Genomic DNA, 13,801 nt, shown 5'->3' with positions numbered 1-13,801 from the left:
AAAAGCACTTTGTGAAGCAACTAACATACAACTTACAGAAAGAGTGCAATGTACACCATGATTCTGCATGCTGACCTTTCATTCCATGCTGGCAGTATGCATGCACTGCGAAACTATGTCCAGTAATGCTTTATCAGTCCTATGCAGTATAAGTACACATAGTGCAAACCCGAGTATATTTTAGGATCAACCCAATTGATGCACACCCAAGCACAATCATCTTTTGAGTTTCATGTCACATGCAGGTCATGGCTTATAGCGGCTTCTCAGGATGTGCAAGTAGAAAGGAAAAATAAATATGAGTGTCATTGTCGTGAAAATCATGTGTTAATTGCTACACAGGAGTGTCTGCCATGTAGGAATTTTGAACTGTGACACTGCAATAAGCCTTGTCAATATCTTAAGGCAAATATTCATTTTATGCCTGTGCCTTTTTCTTCATTTTCATCCTTAAATCATTCTCACATTTTATGTGTTTTTCTCAAACACCAAGCCTTATATTATGGGCAGCCTCAGCCAAAAAAAAGAAAAGAAAAAAAGAAAAAAGCTATATTTAGTGTGTCCTAATGTCTGATTACACACCTGCTACTACTTTAGGTTATAAGCAGTGATCAAAGCAAGAACCTCTGCTATTTTTGGTAATCTTTCTAAGTATGGGAAGGCATTGCTGCCTCATATTAAGCCAGGCATTTTGGTTTGTTCTGCCCGGTACTATCTACTGTGTTCTGATTTGCACAGACTCTCCAAGATCTCAGATACAAGTTTTTCCTACCCCTGCTACCTAATATCCATTTACTGCAGATGCTGAGGATTGTTCCTATGCACAATAAAATATATCCAAAGTTGTTCTGAGAATAGGAAGAACTTCAGCTTGCACAAGGGAAGTGATTTCCCCAGCCCTGCTGCAGTCCCCCGTATCACATGCCATCCTGTTCTGGAGAGTTCACCAATCATCAGGAGCAGATTTTAGAGAGTTATGGGGGGCTGTCATTAAAATAATGTTCCCATCCTCTTGCACAAACAGAAGTGCCTTCCATTTGCAGATACAACTCAGGATACAATTCTGTATAAAGAATGTGCTCTGCCACAGAGCCAGTGGACCTCCCCAGAAGAGGTCAGAGTCAGAGGTCCCATCAAGACCATAAAATGTATCATTCCTGAGATTAACCAGGACACAGGTAACATTACAGTCCTTTACTTGCCAACAGTTGCAGTGCAACAAGCACCACTGTATAACTGTTCTTATTTTTTAATCTGAAAAAGTTTAAATAGTTGCTTGATTATTTTTAAAAAATAAAGACAGGTATCACCAGTTTTACTTTTAATTACCTCATTCTGGTAATTAGTTAAATTTAATTACTTGTTCAGGAACAATGACTTGTTTGGAGTGCAGGAGATGTTCTGCTTTGAACGATCTCCTGTTTCATTTCAATTGATTTGTACACTGAAATGGCTGTTCGTGGCTCCCATGCACACAGGAATTTAGTATGTGAATCAGAGTACATGCAGGGTTTTTTTTAGAATATCAGAGACAAAGCTCAACTACCTAGTTCAAATGGCCTCCTAAGTTTGTACCGCTCCATGTAGATGGAAAGTGATGGCATAAGAAACTGCCTTCTACTGATTGGTCCATTACCTCAGTACTATCTACAGTGATTGTGAGTTTCAAATGGAGATCTTAACCCATCCCTAACTGAAGAAGTCAGGAATTGAACTTGGAATCTTCTGTGTGTAAACCAGGTGGTCTACCATTGAGCTACGGCCCTTTCTAATGGCCATAGCTCATCAGTGTATGTTCCCAACATACAAAATTCCTTACTCGTGAAAGAGTAGCTTGTCATAAATAAATGTCAGGCAGAAGAATTTTACCCTAGTCATTTGCCTGATATGCTTGCATGGAGTCCTGTTTTGTTTTTCTTTAATGTGAGGAAGAATTACAACATGACTATCACCCATCTATATTTTAAATTGGTACAGTTCAAAAACTGTACTACAAGGTATTTCTGAAAAGTAGTTTGACATTTTCACAGATCATATAATAGTAAACCCAGTTACATGAGTATCTAGCAGCTTGGAAGCAAAATGGAGCTGCCCCACTATAGGGTGTAGTCTCAATATATTCAGGGATCTCTCTAGTATTCAGAGGTAACATACCTCTGAATACCTCTAGTATTCATACCTAACATACCTCTACATACCTCTAGTATTCAGAGGAATGTTGTTGTTGTTGTTGTTCAGTCATTAAGGCTGCAATCCTAACCACACTTTCCTGAGAGTAAGCCCCATTGAACAAAATAGGACTTACTTCTGAGTAGACCTGGTTAGGATTGTGCCCGACTCTTTGTGACCCCATGGACCACAGCACGCCAGGCCCCCCGTCTACCAATAACTTCTGAAGTTTGTTCAAATTAATGTTCATTGCTTCTGTGACACTATCTAACCATCTTATCCTCTGCTGTTCCCTTCTCGTTTTGCCTTCAATTTTTCCCAGCATCAGGGTCTTTCCTAAGTGTCCTCCCTTCTCATGAGATGACCAGAGGTGTATATGTTACGAAATAAAAATACACATTAAAAAAACACACAAAATGTCCCTCTGATATTGAACAACCTTATGGAATTGAGTGATTTTTATAGGATTGAGAACTGCTGAAAAATGGAATGTTGAAGATGTTGAGAGGAAAAAAAAAATGAGGGCAGGAAGAGAGAAGAAATTGGCTTTCTCCAGTCCTTAAAAACTATTGGGTGGTAAGCATGCTGGGAGGTGGGATTAGTATTTGGGTGTGCATGTTGTGATTTGGGAAAAATGCCACAACTCACTCCGTGCACCATTCCTCGGGTGTTTTCAGAGGAAGGAAAGGGAAAAAAGACACCTTTTCCTTTTCCCTCTCCAGAATGATACCCGTCCAGTGAGCAGCCAGATCCAAACCTGACACTTTGTGAAGCATAACCAGAATGCTTCAAAGGCATAGGGAAAAATTTCTTTTCCCCTCTCCCCTCCTAAAATCCCATTGCCCTACCCTAATGCCTGAAAAGAATGTCAAGCACAAACCTAACCAACTTTCCAGCACTGTCATAGCTGTGCCAATGTGGCATGCACTGCAGTGGGGAAGCTGCCTCAAGGGGGCTGCCTCAAGGTAAGGACATACTTACCTTAACTTGTTACCTTGCATTGTGTCAAGGTCAGTGCTGGAAAGTTGGTTAGGATTGCGCCCTATAAGTCATTTTTTTCCCAGGTGAACAATCTTCTTAGGAGCTGAGGATACCCTTTAACATTTTGTTGCAGGCCCTTCTTGTTTATATCTACATCGGAATATATCATGGGGTTATATCATAGGGATTTATCATGTGGTTTTGTGCCTAAAAATTGCCCTTTTTAGGGAGCAAAAAGATAGAGCACAAATGCTTAATGTGAATAAAAGAAAAGAGACAAAGAATGGGGGGGGGGAACCCATTATCCTCCTGAGAAAAAGAAGTGACAGGATTTTTGTAATGCTTCACATTCTCATTGTATTTCCACACTTCACTGAGCAAGTGTATACCAACATTTAACCATCCTTGCACAATCTTACTTTTAACATATTTTAACATCTGATTTTTAATGACACTTTGACCTGTTTCTGATAGCCTTATTGATCTGATAGTTTTGATTTTTGTGGGCTAAAACATCACAGGCATGTGTAGACATGGAGTCTACACTCCATGTCTTAGTTTCTTATTTGTGAAGTGGATTGCTTACAGTATGTTCTGTTCATTGACTTTGCCTACAATCTAGTGAAAGTAATATGATAAACAAACCTTCATCTTATTCATCACGTAATGACAATGGCAACTGCATTGGCTACAGCCATTAATTTATAATGGAATCATTACTGTGGAGTAAAAAAATAACTACTACAAAATCTCTTCGTGATTAGTGCAGTCTAATGGATACTGTGTGGACTTTGGCTTACAAAACTCTGGGTTCAAATCTCAATTCAAATTACTGACTTGATTGGAAAGCTTTGTTTAAGCCACTTGTTTGAGATTCCCTATCTGTAAGATATCAATAATGAAGCTGTTGCTAAGTTAAATAAGAAAAGCTTACAGTTTATACCATTTCAGTGCTTCTTTCTTTTAATTAAAGCTAATTGTGTCCAACATGTTATCACTTTTTATCTTTTGCACCAAGAAGAGATAGGAACATCTCAAATATTTTGAAGAATGTACAAAGAATCATGGTAGTGAGTGCTGCAATCCTATATATCAGTGGTTCCCAAAGTCCTATTTGGACTTTAGGAACCCTATAAGTATTTACAGGGGAGCGGTCAGGGGAAGGGCACAGGCAGCAATCTGATTGGGATGATCGTGTTGTAGCCAGGGAGGGAGGTTTTTTAAAACTTACCTGTGGGTCGCTATGGCTCTCCAGAGGGTCTGGGGCACCTGTGACACCCTCTGCAGCCCTCCCAGCAGCTCCCAACTGCTGTTAAAAAGAAATAAATACCACTTCTTGTTTTTGTCGCAAAAGCAGAAGTGTTACTTTTTCCCCTCTTTTAACAAGAGACCCTCCAAAGAGCCTTAGTGATTCCCAGTAGGAGTATGATCATTCTGATCACGTTGCTGCCAATTTCTGATTCCCCTGGTGGGTCTCAGCCCACCAGTTTGGTGGTCTGGTGGTTCACATAAATCCATTCACCACCTTAAATAGCTCCACTGAGTATGATTAGCTAATGGTAGTGAAAAATTATTTGTTGCTACCACACCTCCATTATAGTTAGTTGGTTATCTGCTAGTCAGATTTGCCGCAAGTCATCTTCCACACGCTCCAGTTGTTTTTGTACCTGCTTCATAGACCACAGCTCATTTGTATCCTTCATGAGTTATTGGCCTCTGAGATGACACCAGGGTGGAATTCTCTCAATTGCCTCATTGGTCATCCATCTTACTCTGCTACAGCAAATTCAACATAGCTGTCTATATTGTCTTGTGCTGTATTTCTTGAAGTATGTTTAAATCTGGACTCATATATCTTTGAAAGCTGACCATCTTAGAAGGCCTTCTATCCATGTAGCCATTCCTACCCATACCTTAACTGGATAATGATCTGTCTGTGACAAAAGTCGATCTCAAAGCTTTGATGATTTGTGACAAAGATAGGTGGATCACCTATCTGGATCACCAAAATGCACTAATTAGTGCAAAATAATAAATCCAAAGAAAGTTCTGCTTATGTAGTTGGCCCATTACAACTTGATCAGACCTCATGGTTGTCATGAAGACCATGCATACATGAAACCGTCATGAATATTTGGCTTAAGACTGGCTATTAAAATCTCTGTCCCAGCAGTCTGAAAGACTCCTAGTTGTAGCCTATAGTGGACACCTATTGGATACTTGTGTGACTTTCCTTCTGTGATGCCACACATCACACACATATGCTTGAGGCAGTTCATATTTTAACTTTAAAACAAAATATGGTGGTGTGTGTATCTACTTATCTGTATGAGCATTTTTGAAAAGAGAAAAAAAAAAGCAAAGGAAAGAAAGGAAAGCAATATGCTTAACAGCTCAAGCAACATTTTCTTTCATTAAAGCAGCTTGCAGTTCAGGCTAGTTAGTTTCACCACTTTATTAACCCACATGGAACTAGGAAATAATCTGCAATTAGGAATGAAAAAAGTAGAGCTAACAGAGTGTTACTTCCACCTTCAGGCTCCCTGCTCCTCCATTATGTTTCTAGAGTTATGATGCCCCTGATAACTGGGTCAGGCTTAGTGCCACAGTTGCGCTAAGGGGGAAATTACTTTCTTGGTTTTACAGAAATCATCAAAGCTGAAAGGGTCATTTTGCCTTTTTTTTTTTTTTTTTTGCTTTTGTTTCACTAAAACAAGTGTGATTTAAGTCTGGGAAGACAAGATAGCATAATAAAATCTTAGCCTCTCATTTGCAGGGCCTTGGTTTAAGTATATTTACATGTTTATTCCCCTTTAGCTCTGTGAGTTGGTATTGTGATTAAATCTAAACATACAAAACTGAATTAAGATTCTCTGTCTATTTTTCTCAGGATTGTCTAGACTGGTGGTAGTCTTCCAGGATTTCAGCCAGGAGTCTTTCCCAGCCCTACAAGGGGTTAAACCTGGGGCCAGCTTCATGCAAAGTATGTGCTCTACCACTGAGTTATGGCCCTATCACCGGCTCTCCAACTCTCTGGGAGTTTAAGGACCAGGATAAGTCTTTGCAGGGGTGGGGTGAAAAGCAGTGATGCAGTCCTCAGGACTGAGGGGGAAGAGAGGGCTTTTAAAATGTAACTTACCTGCTGCCATGGTTTGGGGGGGGGTGTATGGCGCCCTGCGGAGCCCTCTCCAGGTCTCCCTGTGGCTTGTAGAAAGTTAAAAAAAAAAAAAGCTATTGTGACCGTCTTCCGGTTTTGCAATCACAACCCGGAAGTGGGTTGTGATCACTTTTTTTTTACTTTCTAAAAAAGTAACTTTTTTTACTTTTTTTTTACTCCCCATACCTTCCAGACCCTGACAGCAGGTACATTTTTAAAAGCCCCCCTTTACCTTACGATCCTGAGGATTGCATTGCCATCTTGCCCCTGCCCCTTAAAGGGAAAGGAGCAGTGGTTCCACAGCTGGTGGGTCATGACCCACCAGTTTGAGAACCACTGCTTTATATAATAAACTTCCATTAACAGGCATCAACCTATAATCATTGCCCAGGTTTTTTTCAACTTTTGTCCAACACTAACCCACTACACCACATTCAGAGTTAGTGTAATCATTCAATTAGACATAATATGTCAGTCTGTAAAGTTGTTAGTTCCAGGTACTAAAAGAGCATTCTGAGCTGGCAGACACATTGTAAAGACATCCTACAGAATGGAAGAGAATGCAAAGGCTTTCTTAGATTAATGCATGAGTAGCTGCATTTTCCTCCCCAGTACTGACCTCACTCCAGTCTTGAGGCTAATATGAATAATGGATGGACTAAGAGGCAAAACGTACAATAATGTTCTTTTATTAATGAAATGAAGATTGTTTATATGGCTAGCAATAAAGTAGAAGAAACAGAAAGGAAAAGTTATGGTTCATAAAAAGTGGCGGTTATTTAAATCTAGTGATTACTGAGCTGACAGAAAGTATCACCCAACAGCTAAAATACAACACTTTATTTGAAAGTGGATGTCATTTGGGGGATGTATGCAAACCTGCAGTAATCACAATTCACTGTGGGCCAAGGATAAAAGAGACAAGCCATGGTGACAGCCAAGTTCATTGGCAGGACAATATCTGCATAAAAATGTTGCAAGCCACTGGTGCTTCACAAAAGATGCTTCGGATTCATCACCACTGAACTATTAAAAGGTATTGAGAACAAAACAGCTAATATTATAATGCCATTGTACAAATCTATGGTAAGGCCACACCTGGAGTATTGTGTTCAGTTCTGGTCGCCGCATCTCAAACAGGATATAGTGGAAATGGAAAAAGTGCAAAAGAGGGCAACTAAGATGATTGCTGGGCTGGGGCACCTTCCTTATGAGGAAAGGCTATGGCATTTGGGCCTCTTCAGCCTAGAAAAGAGACGCCTGAGAGGGGACATGATTGAGACATACAAAATTATGCATGGGAAGGATAAAGTCGTTAGAGAGATGCTCTTTAGACTCTCACATAACACCAGAACCAGAGGACATCCACTAAAATGGATGTTGGGAGAGTTAGGACAGACAAAAGAAAATATTTCTTTACTCGGCATGTGGTTGGTCTGTGGAACTCCTTGCCACAGGATGTGGCGACGGCATCTGGCCTGGATGCCTTCAAAAGGGGATTGGACAAGTTTCTGGAGGAAAAATCCATTACAGGTTACAAGCCATGATGTGTATGTGCAGCCTCCTGATTTTAGAAATGGGCTATGTCAGATGCAAGGGAGGGCACCAGAATGCAGGTCTCTTGTTATCAGATGTGCTTCCTGGGGCATTTGGTGGGGCCGCTGTGAGATACAGGAAGCTGGACTAGATGGGCCCATGGCCTGATCCAGTGGAGCTGTTCTTATGTTCTTAATGGCAATGCAACTGTATATTGTAGCCATCTTGCCATTTCCATTCTGTTGCTGCCAATACACCCTTTCTCCTTGAACCCTTTCCACTAGCTGAGAAATTTCCTTCCCACTCTAATGTAGTAATGAAAATCTAGTGTTTTCATTCTAGAAATGAAATTGAGTGAGTCAATACCATTCTTCACAAGCTCTTCTTATTTATCAAAAGGGTAACTTAAAATAAGGAATTGCTGTGGAAATCCATAATGGACTGGTTTGGACACCAGTAAGCATCTTGAACAGCAGTGCCAAATTACTAAAGCAAAGCCATCCTTGCTAAGGTAACACACATAGGAAAAACCGCCTATCTTTGTCACAATTCAATCATTTTCTGAAAAGTGTCCTTATGAAAATAAATTATTTTTAAATCAAGAAGCACAAGCATTCCCCCTGCTCCCTATAATAAATACATTAATCATAATGCTATTAAAATCCTCAAGATAACCTTGAGAACAGAAGCGCTTGTGGAGCAGGCCCATGGCCGTTCTGCACCATGTTTCTTATAGTGGCCAATCAGAAATCTCTGGGAAGCCCATTAGCACAAGAATGGAAGACATGCAGTTCTCTCACTATTGCTCCCCTGCAACTGGTATTGAGGCAACCTGAAGTATATCATATAGCCATCATGAATAGTAGTCATTGATATGTATGATCATTGTAAACCAACCGCAAGGTGACTTTCGATAGTAGCCTGATACAGAAATTTTCTTTCAGTAGTGTTCATAAAGCAGTGGCTTTATTGGTCTACATAAACCTAGCAAGAGTGGCAAACAATAGCAATGTTCTTGATCATACCAAGTAGCGAGAGGGGACTTTGAGTGCCCACTGCATTAACAGCCCAGTCCTAATCCCATTTGGGCTTGGACAGCTTATGCTGGACGCTATCCCCTCCAAAGTTAGCCAACACACCCTCTTTGTCTCCTTGGACTTGGGCTAGATAAAGACCTGGCACAGGACCAAGGAGACCCATTGCAGCTGACTTCTGTGACAAGAGAAAGCATAGGACTGGACCCTAGGACTAGTAGAATGCAGCCAAAAGATGAATTGGAGCCTTCATTTTTTAAATCAGACTTTAATACTGAGGGATGAATTTTTTCAAGAGCCTGGAATCAATATAAAATCAATGTGATGTGAGTCAGACCTTAAACAAATTCCTTTTGAGCATAAAAATATTTTAAAACACAAATCTGTACGTCATAGAATGGTAACATGCCATTCTCTCCATTTGTTACAAAGAACTGTATACTATAAATATTCCATTTGTAATGTGAATTTTATCTGGAGTGGCTTCTGCTTCATATTAATATATAACCATAATGTAATTTTTAAGGATAAGCAATGTGCAGGGTTCTGAAGAACTGGTTAAGCCTTCACTGAAGTTCAGCCAAGACGAAAGATAGTCTGGTAAACTGGGACAGTGGGATTTTAGCATTGTTAGTCAAAATGATTATTTTAAAAACCCAAGATGAACTTTTATTACCACTTCATATTATTGTTTTAAAAGTTCTAGTTATAAAACAATTATAGGAACAATTTTATTCAACTGACTCCTTTTGCTGTAGAAGCTCTGTCCGTCTTCTGCCTTTATTATATCACGTTTGAGCTGATTGCATTATTTTAGAGCATGCGGTTGCTATAATGCTATTCTGCCCTAACCTGATGGATTTAGTTTTCCTTGTTCTCAGAAATGTCCAATCTATAAATACATCTCCATTTTCTAACCAGGATCACAACAGAACTGGTGAATTTTCCAGAAGATAAACAGTTGTGTATGTCTCAAGAGAAAATGATACATCCTTTGAAGTAGAATAACCTCATGATTGCATCATTTTTTTTAAACGAGCCCATCATGATAAAGAGAAGCCTTTCCAACATTTCCGACCTAACACTTCCATTCATTTGGTTTCTAGACAGTTCAGTAGTTGTGTCACCCTTTCTTTACTCCCAACTGGGCATTTGCTGTTTAGAGCCTAAATCATTAGTTTATACTGTTTGAATCTGTAGCAAACCCGCCTTAAATTTTAGTGCTGCCAAGATGATCAAAGCCAAGACACACTTAAAATTTAAGCATGTGCTTAAGCCCTGTATTAAATTAGACTCCAGAATTCAAAGAAGCAATACGTGCTTGTACAGAAGAACAGTGTGCATAGCAGAAAGTTGCCTTGGTAATTTTGCAGTAGGTGTTCCAGCTGTTAAAGAGAGAAGTCACTTCTTGAGCGGAAAGTCGTATCTTTGGCAGTAGAAACTGCAGCAGTAAAACTGTGTTAGTTCTTCCCCAATAAATAAAAGATAAAGATGGTTTTTCCTCACTTTTGGCTGTTCCGCATGCATGTATAATACCAGCGACATAGCTAGTAGGGGCAGGGCATAGTCTGCCCCAGTTATCAGGCCAAAAGGGGGTACTCTATGAGGCCCAGCCAAGGTGGCAGAGGCAGGAGAAGCAGCAGTTCTGAAGTGACTCGGCCCAGCTCCACTCCAATGAACCCGGCTAAAGAGTCGACCAGGCTTGTTGGAGCAGAGATCTGCTAAGTCGCTTCTTCATTCCTCTTTGAAGTGACTGAGCCAACTCTGCTTAGCCTTGGCCGTCCTCGACCATGCTGAGTTGCTTCATGTTCCTGCGAGCTTTGCTCATAAGTACAGGAAGAAGTGACTTGGCTGAGTCGACAAGTCACTCCAAACCTCTCCACTGCAGAGCTCCGAACAGAATGAAGAGGCAAGTCAGCCAGGCTCCGAGCCCAGCCGAGTTGTTTTGAGCCCAGCCTATGCAGAACTCGGAGCAAAGCAAGTCAGCTCCACTCCAAGTTCCAGTGCAGCACAGACATGGAAGCAATTGGGGGTGAAAACCACTTACTTCCGCGTGTGGGCACTTAGTGGGGTGACATCACAGGTCAACGCCCCAGCTCCAAGATTAGGTTGTGATGATGATGATGATGATGATGATGATGATGATGATGATAAACAGGTATTTATATACCGCCTTTCTTGGTCTTTATTCAAGACTTTATTCAAGGCGGTTTACATAGGCAGGATTTATTTAAATCCCTTATTAAATAGGGATTTTTACAATTTGAAAGAAGGTTCTTTCTTTCAAGAACCACTACATTCAGGTGTTTCATTCCAATCTGGCTTCACATTCTGGCCTCCATCCTCCCACGCTCAGAGCAGATGGAATTGCTCGGCTTCAGCTTGTCAGCTGCTTCAAGGTCGCACGGTGCCGGTGGCCTCGAACTGGCGACCTTGTGGACGTTATCTTCAGGCAGACGGAGGCTCTACCCTCTAGACCAGACCTCCTGCCACAGCATAACATTTATTTGAATTAAAGCACAGAGCTGTCCATTTTATATTCATTTAGGATTAACAACTGAACTTGCTGTAATTCACTGTTGCAATACAGACTGAGGAAAGGGTGCTTAATTAACTGACATATTCAATGGAAAAAGAACACTTCTTGTAATAGACACCAACTGACTTTGGATTGCATATTGTCAATTCCTGCAGAAGGACAGGAGGAGACTAAGGGCATCTATGATAGTTGCCTTCAAGAGTCTGTAGGGTGGTCACATGGGAGGTGGAAAGGAGTTGCTGTGGGTGACTCCTGATGGAAGAACTAGAACAAATAAGTTGAAACTATGGGAAAGTAGATTTAGGCTTGACATAAGAACTTCTTAAATGTAACAGCTGTTTGACGCTAGAACAGTCATCCACCCACCTGTCACAGATGTTGTAGCAGTTACCTGCACTGAGCAGGGGGTGGACTAGATGATTTCCAGAATCCCTTACATTCTGTGATATTTAGGTGTGCGGTGGTGTTTTTGTTTTTATTGCATAAGGAGGTGTTAGAGTTTGCTTTCTTCTGTCTTTCTCCCTCTCTCTTGCCTCACACTTTTGTCACAATCCATGTGGGTTTGGGTGGGACATGGAGGACACAATTTCACTGGTATTGAATACTGGCAAATATTTCTCTCCCTCATTTGATCAAATCAGACAGCACTACATTTCTACCTTTCCTCCCAGAATAGAAACCTATGCTGGAAAAGGAATGGCAGGGTCAAGTCTGCATTTTGAAACCTGAACCCATTACTCTTAAGAAATTAATTGCATCCAGAAGTTTAACATATGGCATCCATATATACATATACATGGTACTGTATATGCTTGACGATGTCACGCTGCCTCTTAACAGTTTGGTATACACACTTTTGTGTGAGTTTAGCTATGTTGTGGGTTGAATTCTGCAAAACTGGCTGAAATGGGGAAAAAGGAAAAGGTTTTGATTGGCATCTGGAAAGTTTCTAGTCATCGTACTGGGGGAGAGGGAGGGATGGCCAACATATGGGAGCCAGGTTTGCAATTTCATACACAGCCTAATTTCATTTATTCTCATTTTATGCCCCTGCCAGACCACCGCTCTTGATAAGGAGAGGCAGGTTTTCCGACGAAGACGCAACCCGGATGTAAGGGAACGTTACAAGGCACAACAAGCACCACCAGAACTCAACTCTGAATCAGAAGACTATTCACCAAGTTCATCTGAGACTGTTCGCTCACCTAATTCACCCTTTTAATACAACAATTCTGCTGAAGGTCTTGGCTTAACCCTTTGAGATTCTGAAAAAAAAAACCTCCAAACCTGTGTGCAACTGTTGCATTTGATTTTGTTTATATCAGTTGCTTGAATGAAGGAACTGGAAAAAAGGGGTGTTTACAGTATCTTTGTAAGAATAATTTCCTAACTGACTGACATGATCTTTGTTCTCTGTCTAGATTGTGACTTGCTGCTAATATGATCCTCAAAGGGTTAAGACTATTTTGCTTTTTTAAAATATATATATAAATATATATAATTTTCAAAAAAGGGGATATAAGCAATGAATGTTTTCATCAGTCAAGCTAGGAACTACAATATGTGACTTTAGCATATGTTAACCCTCTGAGTGCATAATCTTAACTTGCCCAAATAGGGCTTTATCATCCACACTCATCGTATTTTCCTATAACTCTTTACTTGGTGGTCTGACCAAAGTAGTACAGAACATGGATGATCGTTTTTGTACAGTCTGATTTTATGCTCTTTGCAGGAGTATAAAGGCCCAGGTGTCCACTATCACCTGACACCTTAAAATTTTTTGTCTGGCAAGGATTGTCCTTAAGGTCAGGAAGAGGTGTGTTGTCATATTATCAAAAAATGTTGTGGATTCCTCTTATGCTTTGCAGAAAATATTGCACTCATATGCTATTGTGCTTGGAAACAACCTTCCTTGAGCTGTATTCTACCATGACTACTTACTGAAAGAATTACACAGACAATAGAGCAGCTTCAGAACAATCACTTAAGGGTGGTAGGTAATTATATCAAAGATAGCTCCTTGCAATTCCACAATTGGTAGTCAGAAAACAGTTTTTGGGAGCCTAGTTGACAGAATTATCTGCCACCTGCAGCACATACCGTTCTACTATATATTTACACAAACAGGTTCAAGGAGAGCAAGTTTGGGAGGCAGCAATAAAAGCAATCGGTTTCTACATGCGGTGGATTCTCTCTCCGAACATTATTTTTGGTGTTACTCCTGCGGTGAGCAATTCTCTTCACAATAATAGAAGAAAATAGACTTTAGAGAGGAGATCAGAATTTGAAATTTAATAAATAAATAAAGGACATAATTATTCTACAAAAACTGTAAATTGAGGAAGAGACTTTGAAATTTCCAATATAAAAATTTAGATATTT

At 40.3% G+C, this 13,801-nt stretch overlaps 1 protein-coding gene across 3 annotated transcripts in view; it reads left to right on the top strand.

The window, feature by feature from the left end:
* DCLK1 (doublecortin like kinase 1) overlaps nucleotides 1-12,638 on the top strand; it is a 283,656-nt gene extending 271,018 nt beyond the window's left edge. For 2 of the 3 annotated variants that reach the window (XM_066620144.1, XM_066620145.1), the window contains one exon: nucleotides 12,474-12,638. In XM_066620144.1, coding sequence (XP_066476241.1) covers nucleotides 12,474-12,638 — 165 coding nt within the window. The remainder of the gene's footprint in view (nucleotides 1-12,473) is intronic. The other variant, XM_066620147.1, reaches the window with a different exon arrangement.
* The last annotated feature ends 1,163 nt before the right edge of the window (nucleotides 12,639-13,801 follow it).

The sequence above is a fragment of the Tiliqua scincoides genome, chromosome 3 (assembly GCF_035046505.1).
Source record: "Tiliqua scincoides isolate rTilSci1 chromosome 3, rTilSci1.hap2, whole genome shotgun sequence".
Taxonomy (NCBI): Eukaryota; Metazoa; Chordata; class Lepidosauria; order Squamata; family Scincidae; genus Tiliqua; species Tiliqua scincoides.
The sequence above is the reverse complement of the archived record's forward strand: the minus strand, read 5'-3'. Positions and strand labels throughout refer to the sequence as shown.